We start from the raw sequence: 20532 nt of genomic DNA, 5'->3' as shown, positions 1-20532 counted from the left end.
TGTGCTGCAAGACTGGCTCCTCTAAGCGTGCCCTGCCCCTCCCTGAGCTTTCTCTCTCCATCTCTGAAACGAGCAGCTGTGTCTGTCAGATGGTCTCTGAAGTCCCTTGCAGCTTTAACACACTCACTGGGGATTCAAGGGGTGCTCACTCTTGCTCAGTCCTTCGGGAGCGTGCAGCCTGCTTGGGGAGGTAAGATACACACGGACACTGCGGTAGGCTGTGAGCACGTGGGACCCTCTCCTGGACTGTTGGACATAGTCTCCCTGCCGAGGCTGTGGCGAGTGCCTCCGCCAGTGAGCCTCCCGACCCGGGCTTGGTGCGGGACGTCCAGAACTGGGCACACACCACCTCTCAGGTTTTGCCTCTTCGTGTTTTTTGTTTTGTTTTGTTCTTTTTAACTTTTTGGCCACACCGCGCAGCACGTGGGATCTTAGTTCCCCGACCAGGGATCGAACCCGAGCCCCCTGCAGTGGAAGCACAGAGTCTTAACCGCTGGACCACCGGGGAAGTCCTCGCTTCTTTGTTCTGAATCCCGAAGACGTTAGTGGGCCTCTGCTTGAACTCAGCCGGACCGCTAAGCTTGACATTTTTTCTACTTCCAACTTCCCACTGGCTTACCATTTCGTAGCGGGCCCTGGATCGCTCACTCTGGAACTTTGCAAACTCTCTCCGGTCGTGGATGGTGACAAGCAGCTTCCAGATGGCCAGGAGCGCAAGCCCAATCAGGATGATGCTGCCGACCACGGCCAGGAGGATGGTCATGGCATTGGGGGCAGTTCCACACTCTGGAGGGGACCAGGACACGATGAGCAAAGCCACTGCCATCACCGTGCCCCTACCCCCCGACCTTAGGCCCGTCAGCTCTCCTCAGAGGCCTTCCCTGGATTCTCTGAGAGCCCCACACTGCTGAGAGACCTGGGTGGCAGGCAGGTTTCTCCAATGCACATAAAGTGGAAGATTCAAAGAGGGCTGGTCACTGTTCCAAGGCCACACAGTAAGTCAATGGCAAAGTCTAGGAGAACCTTGGTGGCTGCCCCACTTTCTCCCACATGCTGTGTGTACGGCTGCATCTCCCCAGCTCGAAGCACCCACGCCCCAGCCCGGCCCCACCTCCCATGCAGGACACCGGACCAGGTCTCAGCTTTCACGTAAATGGTTTCAGGAGTAGACTGGGCAGCAGGAGGTTTCATGAAGCCACTTCCACCAAGGGCTGGGCTGGGGGCCAGCCAACACTTGTAAGCTCTTAGTGTGGAGCCTTTGGAGCAAATGCGCTTATTTTCAAAGAACCGCAAAGACAGCGCTTGGAAACAGAGCCTCATTCTTACAGGCGTGCATCCTGGGCTAGGACCACAATCCTTCCCTCTGCCTCTGGCCCAGGGAAGGCACATTATGTGGTCTAGCCCCATTTGGAAAAACAGTTTGCAATGTTTTGAAAGGAAGAAAGCAGATCTTTTTCTGCACCGCCCGCCTCTGCCCTGGCAACCTCCACCAGAGAAGAATGAAAGGGGTCATACTAGAAACCCTCATTACCCCAAGGAAAAGGGCCATTGGCCCCCGGGCCCAGAGCGTGGGGCAGAATTGCCCGTGTTAGATGAGAGCGTGCCGTCCTCAGGGGCCCAGGGAGCGAGGCATGGCACTTGCAGGAATGTCAACCCAGCACCCCATCTGCCCTTCTTGGACTCCACTCCGGGAAGCAGCAGCCCGGCTAGGGCTGTGTGTACCCAGAGGCTTCCTGACGCCCAGCCTGGATGGTCCAGACCTGCCCTGCACGCTCGCACAACCATTAGCCACATAGGCTAAGTGTGTTCTGTGCTTACTGTCACCCCTGTGTCCCCTCCTTCAAGATGAGACACTCCTCCAGGACAGGACACTATCCTCCCATAATTCCCATTCCCCCAAGTCATGGCCCCCCCAAACTCCGCCCCCGTGATGGGTCCCCAAATATACAACCATCTTTCTTCTAAACTACAGCAGTCAGGTAGAGGCGACCTTAGAGCTTGATCTTTATATGGAACTGTATCCCTCCTCTCTCTAGAGTTTGGAAAGGACGGTGAGGAGAGAACGGGTGATACGTCAGAAACCGAGTCCCCTGGGGGAGCAGGCAGAGCTGGCCCTCACCCACCTGGCTCCCTGAGGACTGTCAGGTTGGACTTCCCACTGGGGAGCTCTGCATAGGTGAACATCATCACACAATCCTTGGCAGTTTTGTAGAAACAAAGCACAGCCTCCTGGTCATCTTTCACTGGAAGAAAACCAAGCAGAAATGTCCTGAGTGTGTCTCTGAGTGATGCAGAGCAGCTAAGGGACGGGTGAGGAGCCGGACCCCGCAAAGAAGAGAAGGGGGTGCAGAGAGGCTTAAAGGGAAGGCTGGACCTTAAAAATGAATTTCTCACATCAAGAAAGCAGGCCCAGCGCTAAGTTAGGCTGCGCTGGGGACATGAATTCCCTTCCACGCGAGGGAGGCCTCCGAAGGCTCATTGGGGTGAAAGGAGAGGGGGCGCTGCTGCTGGGGCGGGACTGGGCAACGGAATTGGGTAAAGAAAAGAAAGGGCCATCCTGCTGTCCGCGGAGGCCTGAGTGAGAGTTCACGCTTGAGTCTACCTGGCTGAGAGCCGGCTGCAGAGGCCAGGAGGCGGCGGCACTTTCCTGAGATGAGAAACCAAAAAGGCCCACGCGGCAAGGAGGATGGGTGGATGAGAGACTGCACCTCTCACCACGGTGCCCACCGCTGGCCTCTCTCCCTACAGTAAGAAGCCCCCTTCCCCAAGCTGCCTCAGCGCCTGCATCCCCACGCGGCTGTTACCTGAGGGGAAGGTATCACCAACCCCACTCCCCACCGCACCCCACCCCCCGCCCCACCAGGCATCGTCTGCATTCCAAGCCTCCCCTGGGACAGGGTTAGACTGATTTCCAGGGTGGAAAGGAAGCGGGGGAGAGTGTGAAGCAAGAGAGAGGCGGGTGGTAAGGGAATGACCCACTGGTCCTGAGTAACAACTGTGGGCTATTTTGTGACACGAAATGCTTTCTAGCTCTGCCTTTTGTAACCCTGTTGCTCGAAGGAGTCTCCACCTAGAACCAGACAATTTTGAGTGGTTATCAGACACGGAGGCCGGGGCATTTTCTCTCGGCCCCCAATCCTAAGCCTGGTCTGCGTGAGTGTGAGTGAGCATGGGTATGAAAATGCCTGGGGGAAGGCAGGAAAAGGATAACTGGTGAATGCGCACAGAAACCTTCTCTGTGAAGCAACTGATTCATGACAAAGGGACAGACTGAGAGGCAGCTGTGCGTGAACGGCTGCATCTGCTCCAGAGCGAGAAAGTAGCCAGTGGGCCGGGGAAGGCATCACCATCTTTCTGTGGGTGCCTAGTCAGGGGGCAACGGCCCCAGGTCTGCAGTCAGAACTGGCTGTGAGCCAGACCTCAAGTCACAAGACAGAAGCAGGGCAGGAAAACAGGCATGAGAGGCCAGATTTGGGGAGGGCGGGGCAGGGGCTCCCTGATGTGGTACAAGCCCTGGCACACAGTAGGTGCTCAATGAATATGTGTTGGCGGAATACATGACTTGGCCATCTCAGGGGCCATGATTCGGCCAGAGCATCACTCAAGATCAGGAAGGCGGGAAAAAGGAGTGGGGAGACCTGTAGGAACCAGGAAGAGCCAGGGTAGCACTCGATCCCAGGTTCATTCGGACAGAATGTGAGCTCTGCCTCATCTAATGCTGGCAGAGCATCGCGAGAGCTGCACTGGGCTGAGGCCAGAGACTGGCTAGCTGGTCACCAAACATGGTTTCCCAGCTTCCTGGGCACAGCTGGACAACATTTCCCGCCATCCTTGCAGTAAACGTGGCTGGATGCCTGAGCTCCGGGTCGGGGGGATGTTGTGTGCACCACTTCCAGGCGCCACCCATGTAAACCTCCCCCATGATCTTTCCCCATCTGCAGATTCAATGGAGAGAATTCTGAGGACCTGGGGGAGGGTGGGAACACAATCTAGAGGGTAGCTGGGCTCCCGAAGGAGCACAGAGAGGCCTTGTCAACTAGGGACATCTTCACTGGACTTCGAGTGAGCGACAAACTGACTTTTATTTTGTTAAGTCATTGAGGTTTGGGGTTCGTTTGTTGTAGCAGCTAACAGTATTTATTCTAACTAATATACCAACTTCTCAGGAAGCCTGGGAGAAGATGTAGGAAGGGACTAGGCTTCAGGGATGGGACAGATACTTAAGAACAGGAAGGTCTTACACCCTGGAGAGCCCAGAACCTATGACCTAACACAGGTACTCCAAGTCCTCTTGGGGAGCCAGCAAGGACTAGTCAAGGACACTGAGGTTGCTTCCTAACTCAAGGTTAAAACTACCCCCCTGTCTGCCAGGCAGCCCTGAAGATCGTCCCCACGAGGGAGAAAGTCTCTACACGTCTGCCAAGATCCAAAAGGGGCCAGCTGCCCACACTCACCGATGGTGTCCACCCGTGTGATCACCTCATCCTTGCACAGGTTTTGGCAGGTCTGGTTGTCAACTGAGCTCCCTGAGTGAAGCAGCAAGCACTCAACACAATCTCTTTGGAAAAGAGGCAATAAATGTGGGTGTTAGATGCTGGGTAGTAGCTCCACACATGTAACTGACTGCATGTCCCAAGACTGCAGGTCCCAGGCCTCCTGCAAGCCCCTGAAGGTTTTAACTTCTCCCATGTTCAGATGTTTGGCCTCAAGGAACATTTCTGCTCTGTCCTTCTTGCTGCTATCATGCAGGGAAGTCCAAGAGCTCTTGGAGGAACATATGTGGGTTTAGAAGCATGTCTGGTACACATGTCAAGTTGCAGGTTGGAAACCTTTCAAATTCTGACACCAGGAGCCAAATCCATCTGCACTCTGGTGCATCAAATGCCTCACTGAGGAGTCTGCCCCAAACAAGAAGTTTCTGAAGATAAAAAAGTGTTCCTGGCCTCAAAGAGGGGTCCTCACCACCCCCCATGGCCCCAATTCCCAGGATCCCTACCAGGAGACCATCACCCAGGCAGGGTTCTCGGCACATTTATCTCTCTGGGTGGGCTTTCAAGACAAAACACTACTGCCTGGGCCCACCACACCCATGGAATCCGAATCTCTGGGGCTGGACCTGTGCTCTTGGGGATTCTGAGAAAAGGTGAGGGCTGAGAACCACTGTCCTGGAGACTCTCAGGCCCTTGCCCCCTTCTTGCTCCCAGACAGAGCCCACCTGGCAGGGGAGCTAAGCTCTAAGGGTCCGTAAAGCTTGTTGTGGAGGGGAGAGAGGGTCTCTGACCTCTATGGGGGCCTGGGGGGTGGGGGAGCATAAATGGGTTGGTGAGAATTCAACTCCAGGGAGAAGTGGGTTGGAAAAAAACAGCCAGCTGATGGGGAAACGTGCTGGAACTTTCTGAAGTGATGGTGCTCAGTGGCCGGCAAGAGAGACCCCAAAACAGAGGTTTCCCCAGGAAATGGGGTGAGGACTCCAGAGCCAAGTGTGCCGGGAGGGCCGCTGCCTCCCTGCTGCTGTGCCCTGGCACCCGAGGGCAGGGGAGCCTCACAGAGCCTCAGCCACATGGGGGGACAGCAGCCCAACCTACCCCACAGGCCTGTGGGGACCAAAGGGGCTGCGTGTCTAGAAAGCTCCCTGGCAAAAATATGGAGGGTTGTACCATCACAATGCATTGCCGTTATTAGTATCATTTTAAAATTCCGTGGGATGGAGAGACCAGTTATTATGTTTCCGGGGCAGAAACTGTGGCCTGAAGGGAGCTGGGAGAGTTTCATTAAGTTGCCCTATTTTACAGGCGAGGGAAGTGAGGAATCAGTGACAGCAGGGTCCAGCACCCAGGTACCTGCCTCTCTGTCAAGTCCCTCCCTGAGTCCTTACTCCACTTTCTGAACATTGAGGAGGAATGGGCAAGTGAGTAGATTGTGGAGGGAACGTAGGTAAGACTTTCTTACCAGGGTCCTAATATGCTTAAGAATCCAACTATCCTCGGATTGGCCACAAAATCCCACTCTGCTGGTAATGACTTCATGGAAACATTCTGAAGTTAAACAAGTAGGTAATTTTTGCATTTCTCCTGAGGCCAGAGCCCCAGCGGGCAGGCAACTGAGACTTGGCTGGGCACCAGGAGGCGTGGCTCCAGCTCTGGTCATTCACGCTGATGCCACCGCCCCTCCTCCACCCGTGGATTAACACACTGCAAAGAAAGGCGGCTGCTTCCGGTCTCCGCTAGGATTCACTGAGCCCTCCATCTGCACGCCCTGTTGTCATGAAACCACAGGGCCGCTTCCAGGGAACATTCCCTAATCATCCGTGTGGACAAATCCGTCTAACCTGTGTGCTCCGCATACTGGATTGAATCTTGTGATCTACTGTAGTTACGTATTAAAATGTGTGGCCTTGAAACAAAACAAGTTGCTGAGACAGACTTTGCTCAGGGAGACTGTTAATTGAAATCAGCTGAAACTAAATATGAACTCACCCAAGGTGAAGAGCGTGTTTGGTTAGTTCTAGAAAGTGGAGATTGACTGCCCTGAAAGCCCAGAAAAAAAAAGAACATAGGCATTCAAAACCTGGTGGCTCTCAGCAAAGCAGCAAGTAGAAAAACAGCCTGAAATAAGGCACTATCAAAGGTACTTTGTTTAAAAAAAAAAAAAAAGTGACAACTAGGCTATGAAAGAGACTGTGTCAGTGTGGCCCGGAGATACACCTTGCTCCTCTGATATTGCTCAATGAATAACAAATCATCAAGTCTATGTCTTGGAAATGAATGCTTTACACATTTAAAGCTAAGGTGGTCTTCCCAAGAGGCCTTTTAACTGACCTAAGCCAACCCTATATTGCCTTGCGGCTCCGGAAGACGGAAAGAAACAGGCTTGATCTGCCTTTATTGGTTCCATGTGTATTGTCCTAGCTTGGCACCGACCCCCATCAACCTCATATGCCCCAAGGTCTGGGAGCACATACTCAAAAGGGTTCTGCTGGTGGGAGAGCTGGGGGTAGGGCACCTCCCGCAGGCATTAAATGTTGATAATGGCCACGATTCCAGGCTCAGAGAGCCACAGCTATTTGGGCTCCAGATCCAGGATCCTAACCTCCTCCTTCCCCTGGGATGTTTCTATTTGGATTTCTGTTGTTTCTCTGCTCTTAGCAGGTCTAAAGTAGATCTGTGTTTCTTCTCCCTTACTCTGCTTGGCTTCCCTCTAATTACACAGAATAAAATCTGGCCCTGTCTATCTTGTCTCTCCATCTGTGGCCAGCTTTCAATTACCCATGCCTGGATTATTTGTGGCAAACATCCAACCAGGGGTTCTGCCACCCAGAACGTTTCTGAGCGCAGACTGACCGGCAGCCACGGCTGCTCAGGGAGCATGAACTCGTCTCATTAGGAGCCCGAGCCAGGGGTTTGGAAGGGAAATCTGCCAAAAAAAATTGCACAGTTGCGTTTCCCAGCCAAAGAGAAACAACGTCTGTATTATTATTTGTATCTGATTATCTGTGCCCTCCCTCCTGGCCCCTTAGGACAAGGTTGATGATGGCACAGCTGTTTCTCTAGCAAAATTCAAGAGAAACTGTCAGTCTTCCTTTCCCGATGGCATAACTCCCTGGTTTAATTCCCTCTCATTCGCACTCTGGCAGAATGCGAAGGGCAGAGCCGAAGGGAGGTCAACAGGGGAAAGTAACCCCATGGCTGGCTCAGTGGAGGCTTGGAACCCGCGTCTGGACAATCTCTGCATTCAGCAGCAGCGCAGAGACCCACTCCATTATCTGTACAAATGGAGCAGAAAATTCAAAAGCCACTGCAGTTTGTTCCTGGCTTGCCTTATCTAGGTCGGGTGCCCTCCTGTCCAATTTACCTTCTGATGATGTTTTGTTTAAAGCAGCATTTCCCATATGGGGGAGCCTGTGAAACATTGTTTGGGAGATGTTAATGGGGCAGGAGGTCAAATTCATTTGGAAGAAAGATGCATGCTTAATGTCCTTTTAAAATACACAGTGTGAGCTTCCCTGGTGGCGCAGTGGTTGAGAGTCCGCCTGCCGATGCAGGGGACACGGGTTCGTGCCCCAGTCCAGGAAGATCCCACATGCCGCGGAGCGGCTGGGCCCCGTGAGCCATGGCCGCTGAGCCTGCGCGTCTGGAGCCTGTGCCCCACAATGGGAGAGGCCACAGCAGTGAGAGGCCCGCGTACCGGAAAAAAAAAAAAACAAAAACCCAACAACTCAGTGACACACTAAAGGCTCAAGAAGATGCTATTTTGGTACTAAAATCAGTTTAATTTCATTTAACTCAGTAATCCTATAACTTCTAAACTTGTTTAGGAACAGAATAACTTTTTGTTGTTGTTGTTATGTTTTGATTTTGTTTTTTTTACAAAATCCCCATAGAACCAGTGTTTCAAAGACCCTATTCTAGTTAATGTTAGTAAGAGTTTCGATCCCCAGCAAGGCTGGGTGGGGAAGATGCAGGAGATGGCGGGGGTGAGAGGCTGGCCAGCCCTGAAGACTGACAGGCCTGGTCTGGGGGAGATGCTGGGGTTGGGGGTGGGTGGAGGGCTGTGTAGGGGGCGGCGCTTTACCTCTTGGTGCTGCAAGCATCCAGGCAGGTCGGGCACTTCTCACATGTCTCCCCAAAGGCCCCTGGCTCCGTGCACTGGCACTGTCCACAGACACAGTGCCCGCGGTCACTGCAGATCTGGCCATCCCTGGCCTGGCACGTACTGATGTCTGTCGAGCAGTTACAGTTGTCCCCGATGTAACCTGCTTGGCACTTGCATTCTCCGCAGTGACAGTCGCCGTGGCCTAAAGGACACACATGGCACATCAGCGCCTGCCTGCTTACATGGACACACAACCAACCGCCCAGCGCCTGCCGTGTGCCAGACGCTGGGGATCCAACAGAATGAGATGCCGACTGTGCCCTCGCAGTCCGTCTGGGCAGACAAAGAGGGCCTGGTGCTGACACAGGGTGACAGCAGGGAGACCGGGCAGTGTGTGTGGCCTGGCTGGGCTGAGCACTGCTCCAAGTCAGTCCAGAACTTGGCCAAGTCGTGCCACAGGCCCAGGACACCAGAGAGCTTCTTCCTATCTCCCGTGTTACGTGATTAATGGCCCCAGAACCTGTGAATGTGACCTCGTATGGCAAAGGAGACTTTGCAATGTGATTAGTGAAGGATTTTAAGACGGGGGAGATTCTCCCGGATTATCCAGGTGGGCCCTAAGTGCCACCACAAGGGTCCACATGAGAGGAAGGCATGGGGAGATGTGACTACAGAAGGTGGTGGCGACGGACAGGAGAAGCAAGATGGTTCGCTGCCACCTTTGAAGATGGAGGAGGAGACCTCGAGGAGCCCGGAATGCAAGGAACGCAGCCCCGCAAGACGGAAAAGGCGAGGGAAGGGTCTTCGCCCAGAGCCCCAGAGGGAGTGCGGCCCTGCTGCCACCTCAACTTTAGCCAGAGGAAACGATTTCAGACTCTGACCTCCAGAAAAGAACACATCTGAGTTGTTTTCAGTCGCTAAATTTGCGGTACCCTAACACAGCCACAAAGGAAACCAACATAGCTGTGGCCCCTCAGTCTCAGTGAGACGCTGATTCTTGCTCTGGCCTTGGAGCCGCGGGCCAGAGCCGGATGACTCAGGAGCAGGTACGGGGGACGGCAGCGGCTAACACCGAACTCGCTACGCACGTGTCAGGCTTTACCGCACGAACTCGATGAATTCTTAACAACGATCCCACGCGCACAAGTGATGAAACGGACACACGGAAGGATGAAGCGGCTTGCGGACGGTCAGACAGCTAGCGACTGCAGAGCCAGGACCCAAACCGGGGAGTGTGGCTCCAGGGCCCACGGTCTGAACTCCAGGATCCGTGGCCTCTCAGGAGAAGAGGACAGAGTAGGCACTAATCAAGATGAGAACCAGCTGGGGGGCCCCGCTCCCCCCTTGCAGGAGGAATCCTTTCCACAGCCTGCAAGGGAGGAGGAGCTGGGCATCCCCTCCCAGTTCTGCAGGCGTCAAGGGCAGGGGAGCTGCTGGGCTCAGAGGACTGAGTAAGTGTGTGCACCAGGCACGCGCGTGTGCACGCTGGACAGTGCAAAGCACGGACAGCACCAGCCTCCAAGGGGGCCAGGAGCCTGATAGTTAGTGGATTCTCTATTTTTTGCTAACAGAGGCAGAAAGCAGTGCTACAGATGGCACTTAATTTTTAAAAATCTTCCTTATACTATCACTGCAGCATATTGTCCTTTCTCATGCCATTTTGCTAAGGCTAATATTAATAGGACCAAGAATTTGTATTTACTGAGAACCCACTGACATACTAGCAGGAGACCAGGCAGGCAGGGGATGGCATCAGACAGGGGCGCCTTGCATTTTATTCCTGCTCCTGAGTCAGTTATCCTTGTAGTTGGACCTCAGCACCTTCTGAGACCACCAATGAGTGTGACCTACAATTCAGGTCAGGACCTAACTCCAGAGAGCCTCTTCACCCCCCACTTCCTTCCTGTCCCCCTCCCCAACCTGTCTGCTCTGGAGAGCCTAGAATCTGCAGGAGGCAGGGGGGCCATCTGGAGCCACCAGTCCTCCCCTCCCTCCCATGCATGCGGGGCAGCCTCTCTGCAGCCCAGGGATTCAGAGCCCCAGCAGATACTGTGCTGGGCGAGAGCACCCTCCCACTTCACAGCCAGTGCCGAGGCATATGGCAGCCCTCTGGGAGAGGTGAGGAAAGCCAGACCCCAGCCAGGAGGAGGCTGTGGAGTGTAGTTTAACTGCCTGGAAGCTGGCGTGTGATGTGTGGGCCACAGGAGAGAGCAGCGCCCCTGCTCGTGGGTTACACGGTGGGGCAGAAAGGGTAGCAGAGAGCACAACTCACCCCAGGGAGGGAGGCCTGCACACCCTTCCTCTCCACCAATCCCTGAACAGCCCTGGCAAGCAGGAAACCACCCACCACAGGAAGTCTTCACAAATGAAATGGATCCAATCTGTACAACTCTGTAACTCTCGGCCTCAGGACATTGGTCAAGAGGCTGTTTTAAATTAAAATGGTTCACTGTCAGGGTGATTTTCCCCCCCAACATTTTATTATGACAATTCCAAACCTGCAGCCAAGTTGAAAGGACTGTACAGAGAACATCCATCCACTTACCACCCCCATTTCACCAACAGTATGCTGCCAGCTGCTTTATCACACATCTTTCCAGCCCTCTATCCATCCATCAATCCATATTTTTTAATGCATTTCAAAGTGAGTTGCAGTTATCAGTGCACTTGAGGTGTGGTTTTTAATACAGCTCTGGTCTCTCCAGTGGCTTGTATATCATGCCATCCCATCAAGCAAAAATAGAGGAAGTAAGAGGCATGGTTGGTGCCATATTTACAAGCAGCAAAGACACTACTCAGGCCAGAGAGACTGCTCTATTTGACACGGTGAGTATCGTTTCCCTTCCTTCTCTGTTTTTGGCAGCAATATAAAATGAACCAAATAAAAACCTAGCACAACATTCCAAAGTGTCAAAGGTCTGGTGAGGAGGTAGTATATTATTTTGTTTGGGGTGAAGTATGGGTGTGTGTATGTGTTGAAGGGAGAACCTGCTCCCCATGGTGACTGGGCATCTAATGTGAAAAGATCTGCTGCTCACTGAGAAGATGGCAAAGGTGCCAGCTGCTCTGTACTTCCCACCATGACGGTTAACTGGCAAGTAAACCCAGCTAGCTGCCTTGGGTACATCTGACATCATGAAGACCTGAGAGCTCCAAAACCCAGCCCACAGTCAAAGCAATTGAGGGTGCCCCTAGACCTGGGGGTGCAATTACAGAGTTAGGAGTCAAGGGCAGGAGAGAGTGGGAGCTGGTAACTCACCCGAGGTCACCACGGCTCCACGGAGAGGGACGGGACTCACTGCCAGAGACCTAAGCCGTTCCTGAAAGCCTCCTACAGCACCTGAGAGGCATGGACGTGGCAAGAAAGAAATGCTGTGCAAAGAGCCTGCACAAAGCGCCCCAGCCCACAGGAGGGTGGACCAGCAGATGGGAGCCGCTGAGGGCCGGGGGACCTTGGGAAGTCCTTATCCACGTGCCGTTTTGGCCTCAAACATTTGCCAACCCCAACGCAAGGTCCCAGCAAGTCCAACTAGGAGAGAAGCCACGCTCGGTGAAATGGCTGAAGCCACTGGAGTGCCGTCCTCGGGGACTCCCGGGATGGCCCCAGTTTGTCTGTCAGGTGGTTCATCGCCTCTCAACGACAATGGAAAGCAGCTACGGCAGAGAGGTGACGCATGCCTCCTCGTCCTCCTTCACTCCCACGCAGACCGCGCCGTCTAATCAGGGGATTCTCTGCCAGGGAGCCCAGGCTTGGCCTCAGAATCCTCCTCAACACTGTCCTCCAAGGAGGTTCTACCAACTTGTGGGAGCCGGCACTCAAGGTACAGCCACTTGCCATTTCGGTTTAAAGTTTCCAAGTCTCCCTGAGAAAGCGTGACCCATACAGAGTGTCATGAACTTCATAAATCTGGTCACAATTTATCCTAATCCAAAGGTCTTGGACCCTGCACGCGGGCCTCAACCTGCCTTTCCCTCAACCTGCACGTACAGATTTCCACATCCCCCGGTCAGCCCTTGGCCTCTCCTAATGCCCTAGTAGGAGCATGTTATTAAAATGACAAGGGTCATTCGCTCCCCTCCCCAGGCTCAATAAGCCATCAATCAGCAGGAGAATTGCATGGGGAATGGGAACAGGATCCTGGCTAACAACACCTAGAGGGCCAAAGCAAGGACTCTGCATCAAAACAGAGCTCGTTTATAATGCTTCCCCAGCACCCTGGCAAAGTGCGCTGAATTTCATGATGCCTGTTTAATACTGTGCAGACATAAAAATATTTTCATTACACATAGACAGGAATACTGAAGGGCATGTGAAAGCACTTTGTAAGCTGTGAATTGCTACATGTGCAAGCTATTATTAGTACCTTTGTTAGAATGACTGATCGCTAAATGGACAGGAAGTTGTAAATGTGTCTATTTATACAGAATTTCAGCTCTACAGAATTCAGCAGCTTTCCATCAGCAAAACGGTGCTTGTGTGGGCCATGGGCCAAGACGCAGCCCCCACCCCCACCCCCCAATCAAGTAGAATACTGGCTATTCAGAGGCAGGGACGCCCCTGAAGCAGGCGGGGAAGGAGCTGCCAGAGAGAGGGAGGGGGCCCGTGAGGAAGCCCCAGCACCAGTGCTCTGTAGAGGTCAAGAAGGGCAAATCCTACAGTGCGGTGGGGCGGTGAGGGCAGAATCCAGTGGTAGAGAGGTGAGGAAGTGGCCACAGCGAGCGCGGCAGCTCCCACAAGGAATCTGGTTGTGCAGGGAGAGGAAGAGACGGCGGGAAAAGAGGCCGGGGATTTTGAAGAGGGGATATTCGAGCATCCCTCTGATTAAAGAGAAAGACACAGAAGAGAGAACATTTTGGTGGAAGTGGAGGGATCGAGGGAAGAACAAATCCCAAAGAGATCATAGCAGAGAGAGGTTAGTGGGGCAGGGGGGCGAGAGAGAGAGAGAGAGAGAGAGAGAGAGAGAGAGAGAGAGAGAGAGAGAGAGAGCGAGCGAGTAGCTGGGGGGTGAGGACTGTGGCCACAGGAGCTCAGGCTAACCCCAGTCAGCTGCGTGAAAGGCTGGCGGCTGTGCTGGAACCACATTCAAGTGTCACCTTGGGCAAGTCCCTAAACCTGACTGATGGTCATTTTCTCAGCCGTCAGTGAGGACAATGCCTTCCTCCTGGGAGTGTCATCAGAAATACTGGTGTTAATGCAAATCAAGCCCCTACCCACAGCAGCCAGCACACGACCGGACCGCCCCTGAAGCTAAGCAAGCTAGGAGCTCGGAGGCCGTTGCACTGGACAGCGGTCACAGGGCCGTGCAGGCGTGACGTGGAGAGAGGGCTGAGAAGTCAGGGATCGCGCAGTGGGAGGGCACAACCTCAAAGGGGGGTAAGATCGAGGGGGAAGATCAAGGCGGTAGAAAGCAAGGATCCGCAGGAGTGAGGGGAGGGCTGACAGGGGTGGGAGGCAGCCAGCGCCCCTCGTCCTCAGGAAAAGGAGGCGTGGGCATTCTTTTATGAGGTGGAGGATGAAGGGGATCCTGTTTACCATGGAACATGGGTGATGGATAACAGAGCAAGGATACAAGGAAACATTTGGAAAATGAGGCAGTAGGTGTGGTGGTTAACATGTGGCTTCTGAAATCAGAGAGCCCGGGGTTGGCCTCCTGAATCTGCTATTTACCAGCAGTAACTGATGTTTAACCCCACTGCATCTTGGCTCCTTCACTTTAAAATGGGGCCAATAAAGACGTCCCCACTCACAGAGTTGCTGTATGAGTTCAATCACATAACCTGTATAAAGCACTTAGTGTTTGGCATATAATAAGTGCTCAATTAACGTTAGCTAGCTTCATCATTGTTGTCACTGTTATAATGGGAGTGTGTGGGGAGGGGAAGCTTGGAGTAGATAATCTCAGAGGATGGGAGAGGGAATACTTTATGAGAACTTGGATCAAAGACTTCCAGGGTTAGGGAGTTCCCTGGCAGTCCAGGTGTTAGGTCTCAGCATTTTCACTGCGGGGCCTGGGTTCAGTCCCTGGTCAGGGAACTAAGATCCTGCAAACTGCGCAGCTCAGCCAAATTAAAAAAACAAAAAAACAAGCCTTCCAGGGTTAAAAGCTCCCATAAGGTTATCTAATCCACAACCAGCCCAAAGCGAGAACACTCAGGGCCTGGTGAAGCTGCTCCCTCAACCGCAGAGCCTTGGCACGGAGGCTGACACCCAACAGCACTGGAGGCCCTGCTTGGGGGGCACTCCAGCCCTCAGCAGGAAGGGGACAGCTGGATGTCTGAGGCACGGCATATGTGGCCCTCGGCCCCAAGCTGGACCCCAGTCTGCAACGGCCCAAGGCTGCCCTAGGGTGACCTCAGAGGACCTGCGTGAGGGCCCTGGGGCTGGAAGAAGGAAGGAGCCGGCCTGGGATGGGGCAGAAACAAGAAGTGGGTGTCTTCTCCCCATCCTGGCCCCGGCAGGAGCAAGGGTAACGACCACACAGACGTCAGACCCTCAGGGTACAAATTGTCTCTCCACAGCTGTTCCAAAAATAGTTTCCATCCAGCTCAGGAATGCACTGCACTTCCCTCGCTGATCAGCTTCCGACTCCTCCCCTCGGCCTCCAGGAGGCCTTTCAGGCTGGCAGATGGCTGAGGAGGGGAGGGCTGTGCTCAGCTTCCCAGCCCCCCAGACAGGAATGGCACTTCCCTTGTTCCTGTCTCTCCCTCTCCCTATCCCACTGTTTGCATCCCTCTCTCACACAAGTATGTATTCTCAGTTTCTGCCTCCCCCAAGCTCCCCCATGGGCACCCCTCTTCCCACAGCCCCAGCATCCCTCCTCCCACAGCCCCAGCACCCTCCTCCCACAGCCCCAGCATCCCTCCTCTCACAGCCCCAGCACCCTCCTCTCACAGCCCCAGCATCCCTCCTCCCACAGCCCCAGCATCCCTCTTCCCATAGCCCAAGCATCCCTCCTCCCACAGCCCCAGCACCCTCCTCCCACAGCCCCAGCACCCCTCCTCCCACAGTCCCAGCACCCCTCCTCCCACAGCCCTAGCACATCCTCCCACAGCCCCAGCACCCCTCCTCCCACAGCCCCAGCACCCTCCTCCCACAGCCCCAGCACCCCTCCTCCCACAGCCCCAGCACCCTCCTCCCACAGCCCCACACATCCTCCCACAGTCCCAGCACCCCTCCTCCCACAGTCCCAGCACCCTCCTCCCACAGCCCCAGCACCCCTCCTCCCACAGCCCCAGCATCCCTCCTCCCACAGCCCTCTGTCTGCCCATCTTCTTCCCCTCCTCTCTCCCCTCTTCTCAGGACAGGCAGCGGGTAAACAGGAAGTGGTTAAGAGAAAAAAGGAAAGGAATCGCTGTGGGCTGGAAAGCCTCTGCTCATTTGGGTGATTTCCCTGCCATGGAAGTCAAGTCTTATCTGCGATGTGGACACCTCTGAGTGACACCCCGGGCCCCGCTCCTGGAACTCTCTAACAGCCGTCTTAAAAAGGGCAGGAAAACTAACCAGAGCTTTCTGTGCCTCCAGCCACCGGTGTCTGTGTGACTCGGGGGTCCCAAGACGCTGCTGAGCCAGAGGAGGCACACGGCCCCGCCCTCCTTAGCATCAGGTTGGGGTTGGGAGCTGCTCCCCAAGAGCCTGTGAACGTAGTGAACGTAGACGTCCTGGGCACTCACACAATCTCCATAGGGAACCACAGCCAGGGGCGGGCTGACCTGTGGATGAACGCACACACAACGCTTCTAGAGCGCCCGGCCTCTGTGTCGAGGCGTAGGACTGGGAAGGGGAAATCCCTCCTAAGAGGCGCTCTTCCTAGTACCTGGCTGACGAGCACGTGAGGGTTACATAACCGGCCGGGTGTTCTCAGTGTCTCCGGGTCTGGTCCCCTTGGGAACGCGCCCCTCCCACTGTCTCAGTGCTCCCTTCCATGCACTGGCTTTGGTGCCAGAAAAAGTAGAGAACAGGGATTCTGGAAATGCAGAGGACTTCTACCCAGTTCCCTCCTGAGGGATCTTAGCCTGACTCTGGACACCTCAGCGGAAACTAAATAAACCTCCAGGGTCAAGAGAGAAGTCACACTTGAAAGGTTGTGTCCTTCTCACCACAGGCTTCCTAAGCCTGTAAACACAGCCTGTTCTTGCCAAGGAAGAGTTACTGATGAGAGAACTTGCCAACTAAGGGCTGCTCCTCTCAAAGACAGCACAGCTCTCCTCGCTCATCACCAACCCCAGAAGCCAGCTCTCACAGAGTCTCCTCAGACCAACTCAGTCTCACCCTTGTCACTACTTGGAAGCCCTTGGCTGGGGACGCGTCTTCTGGACGGGAGCTACCGTGAAGCCTCACCTAGCTACTTGCTGGCTCTGGACAGCAGTCCACTTTCTTCATCAATAAAAGAGGGACAGTGGTTTGTCTATCTAATGGGATTGGGAGAATTCTTCGTAAATGTGCAATGAAGAAATGTATGGTTTCAAGAAATTTCTAATTTCACTGAGAAATCAAGTCATTAAAATCTCTTAATAGAGAAACTTGATGGAGCACTTACAATAGGACAGGCATTGTTCTAAGCGCTTTACTTGGATTTTCTCATTACTAGTCCCAATCGCCCTATATGGTGGTACGATTATTACCCTAATTTTTGCAAATATGGAAAACGAGGCACAGAGAAGCCAAGTAATTTATCCAAAGTTACACAGCAGGCAGGTGTCAGGGCTGGGATTTGAACCACATTTGTTTGTCTCTGGAGCCCATATTCCTAACCACTATGTGTACTGCCTCTCCAGTATAATCCAGGCATGACTAAGTGATAAAAATTAACACAACACATAGTATAAATGTTCAAGGTGACCCAGGGTGTTTTATAGTTTAAAAATATGCAACAGATCCATCCCCAAGGCTAGCTCTTTTCATCACTGATCATTGAATCACTCTCAGCCTCCGTTTTTCTATCTGTAAAGTAAGGGCGGTAACTACGTGAGCTCTACCATTCCTCCACCGCTGACATTTGCTGTTCTCGGTCAGAGCAGGAGAAATCTGGAGAGCCTGGTACAGACTCCGGCTTAAGCTACAGGTTTTGGAATAGTAGAGGAGAGAAGGCATTTTGGGTGCAAAAAATAGGATGCATTCACTTGTGAGGATGAATACATAGAGTGCGCAGCCTGGAAGGGAAGTATTTGAAAAGGAGAGTTTGACGAGAACGGGTACCCGGGGGGTAGACATGGGCCTGTTTGTATGCATGTGTGTTTGTAAGCGTACACGTATATAAAAAGACAGAAGGAAGGGAGGGAAGGAAGGAAGGGAAAAAGGGAGGGAGGAAGGCCTGAGGGCTAGATTGAGGAGTTTGCATTTATCCTGTAGCCCCCAAACGGCCTGACAATAAACTCCCATCACTAGAGGGAAACTGAGAGCCTCAGCCGGACGCTGCAGCGTTCTCCCAGTTGAGAACTCCTGCTGTGGTCTGCCCCTTCCCCAGGTTAGTGTCCACGTGGCCTCCTCCATCATTTTCCTAAAATGTAAACTATGTGATGACACTCTTTTGCTTAAAATCCTTCAACGGCTCCTCACTGCCAAGAGCACAGCTTCACAGCTTCCACATGTAAACTTTGTGCCCAACATACAAGCCTCTTACGTGGCCTACCTCTCACATCTCTTCACTTGCCCCTGCGCCCCCAGGCACCCCAGGTTCTGGTCATTTCAAACCACTCCAAGCCTCTCAAACATGCTGAACTTTAGTATATTTTTGTTTTGAAACAATTACTTTGGCTGCAGCATGGGGAGCAGATGAACTTGGATGGTGGTAGCACAGATGGGAGAAAACGAATTTCAAAGAAATATGAGGTGAGTGGACAAGACTTACAATAGGACAGGCATTGTTCTAAGCGCTTTACTTGGATTTTCTCATTAGTAGTCCCAATCACGCTACATGGTGGTACGATTATTATCCTAATTTTTGAAAATATGGAAAACAAGGCACAGAGAAGCCAAGTAATTTATCCAAAGTCACACAGCAGGCAGGTGTCAGGGCTTGGATTTGAACCACATTTGTTTGACTCTGGAGCCCATATTCCTAATCACTATGTGTACTGCCTCTCCAGTATAATCCAGGCATGAATAAGTGATAAAAATTAAAACAACACATAGGATAAATGTTCCAGGTGACCTAGGGTGTTTTATAGTTTAAAAATGTGCAACAGATCCATCCCCAAGGCTGGCAGATGGAACGTAGGAGTTGAGGAGAAGGTAGGAAAAAGGATAATTCCTGGGTTTCTGGCTTGTACAGCTGGATGAAAGGTGGAGACAAGGAAAATCAGGAGAGGACAGCTGGGAAGAAGATCATGAAATCAGTCTGAGACATCCTGAGACCGAGGTTCATTTAAGACATCCAAGTGGAGCTAAAGGGAGCCTGGGAGCAGGTCTGAGCAACACAGGGTAACTGAAGGTGTGGGCACAATGAGATTCCTGAGAGAGACTCTGGGGGAGAAGACGTCTAAGCTGTGCCTTGGACAATCTCAGCACTGAATGGACTGCCAGAGAAGAAAGATCCCACAAAAGAGCCTACAGTTTTGACTGACGGTGGGGAGAGAGCTTTTCAAGGTGGGCGCGGTCAACAACATCAGCTGTCACTCAACAGTCAAGTAAGATGAGAGCTGAACAAGCCTTAGATGCAGCAGAACACAGCCATTCAGGACCTGGAAGACCTGTTTCGGTGGAATCATGGGCCTGAATCCAAACTGGACTGTGAGGAAGGCTGCCTGGGAGGTAATATGTGAAGTCAGCAGGTGTAGACAAATGTTTTGAGGAATACAGCTGTGAATATGGAGGAAAGAGGAGCTTGCAATGGGGGGAGGGGGGTGGGGAGGGTAAGGGTTTCTCTTTTTCTGTTCTTTTTCTTTTTTTAAGACTGGACAGTCCTGAGCATGTTCTAAACCTGACCAGAAGACTTGGTTACAGGGAGAGTATAGATATACAATCACTTATCACACAGATATATTTGTTTATGCATTTGCCTCATCTCATTGGCTTGCAAACCCATTACAAAATCAAAGACAGTGTTTTATTTTTGTTTGCCTAATGCCTAGCATGGTGTCGGGCACACTGGTGGAGGCTGTGAATGACATCAGGACAAGCCTGAAGCCCTGGGGGAAGATACCCGATGTTGGAAATTAGAAAAGGAATGAAGTATTATTGATGCTTATAAACTTAAATGTGATTCTTGAGATATTTCAAATTCTTAACAAATGCCCAAGAAACCCAGAGACTTGAGGATGACACGAGAAATAAAGACTAGGAATTCTCTTTCCTGTGGCAACCATGGTCATGGTTGAACAGAAGTCACAGGCTTTGCACCCGACGCTGTTCTTGCATATTGTTCAGATTTCTCCAGCAAAACGCTCTTCAGAGATGTGAACAATGATGCATCCTCAGTCTCAGGGCTCGCTGTTCCTCTGTCCTTGGCTTAGTGTCAATGAACCAGGACTGACAAGCTCAACTGAAGGTGCTTCCCAATAGGTGATGCCCTGACAAGCCCCTTACCCTTTGCCTTCATCTGCTGAACTGAATGTTGCATTCTGTATCTGATCAGCAAAATATGACCACTACAAAGCAAACGAGGTGATGCTGCTTTAAGCTAAGCTTCCCCAAACCTCAAGAATACTTTGAGATGACAGCTCTGGCTAGAAAGCCAAGACTCCACTGTCAAAGGCAACAGGGCTCTGTCAAAGGATATCTTTGCCTTTCTGGTCTTAGCACCTGGTTTCTCAATGCCGATGCCCAGCTGCCAAGTCCCTCTAATTACTACTGCATTCCACACGAGGGCACCAAGGAAAGGACTTGGTGTCTGGCCCAACTCTATTCAATCACAGGGAGATTAAGGCAACGGAGGGAAGATGTACAATCCTGAGTTCCTTAATGAGCTCACCTTTCCAGTTTCAAAGGAGTGTGATGAACTA

General features: G+C 52.6%; 1 protein-coding gene across 1 annotated transcript in view; it reads right to left on the bottom strand.

Annotated features, from left to right (window-relative positions):
- ITGB5 (integrin subunit beta 5) overlaps positions 1-20532 on the bottom strand; it is a 116013-nt gene that overhangs the window by 808 nt on the left and 94673 nt on the right. The window contains exons 11-14 of the mRNA XM_059064370.2: positions 8572-8794; positions 4455-4558; positions 2124-2243; positions 620-786 (exon numbers count right to left, since the gene is read on the bottom strand). Of these exons, the coding sequence (XP_058920353.1) occupies positions 620-786; positions 2124-2243; positions 4455-4558; positions 8572-8794 (614 nt within the window). The remainder of the gene's footprint in view (positions 1-619; positions 787-2123; positions 2244-4454; positions 4559-8571; positions 8795-20532) is intronic.

This window comes from Kogia breviceps, chromosome 5 (assembly GCF_026419965.1).
Source record: "Kogia breviceps isolate mKogBre1 chromosome 5, mKogBre1 haplotype 1, whole genome shotgun sequence".
NCBI lineage: Eukaryota > Metazoa > Chordata > Mammalia > Artiodactyla > Physeteridae > Kogia > Kogia breviceps.
The sequence above is the reverse complement of the archived record's forward strand: the minus strand, read 5'-3'. Positions and strand labels throughout refer to the sequence as shown.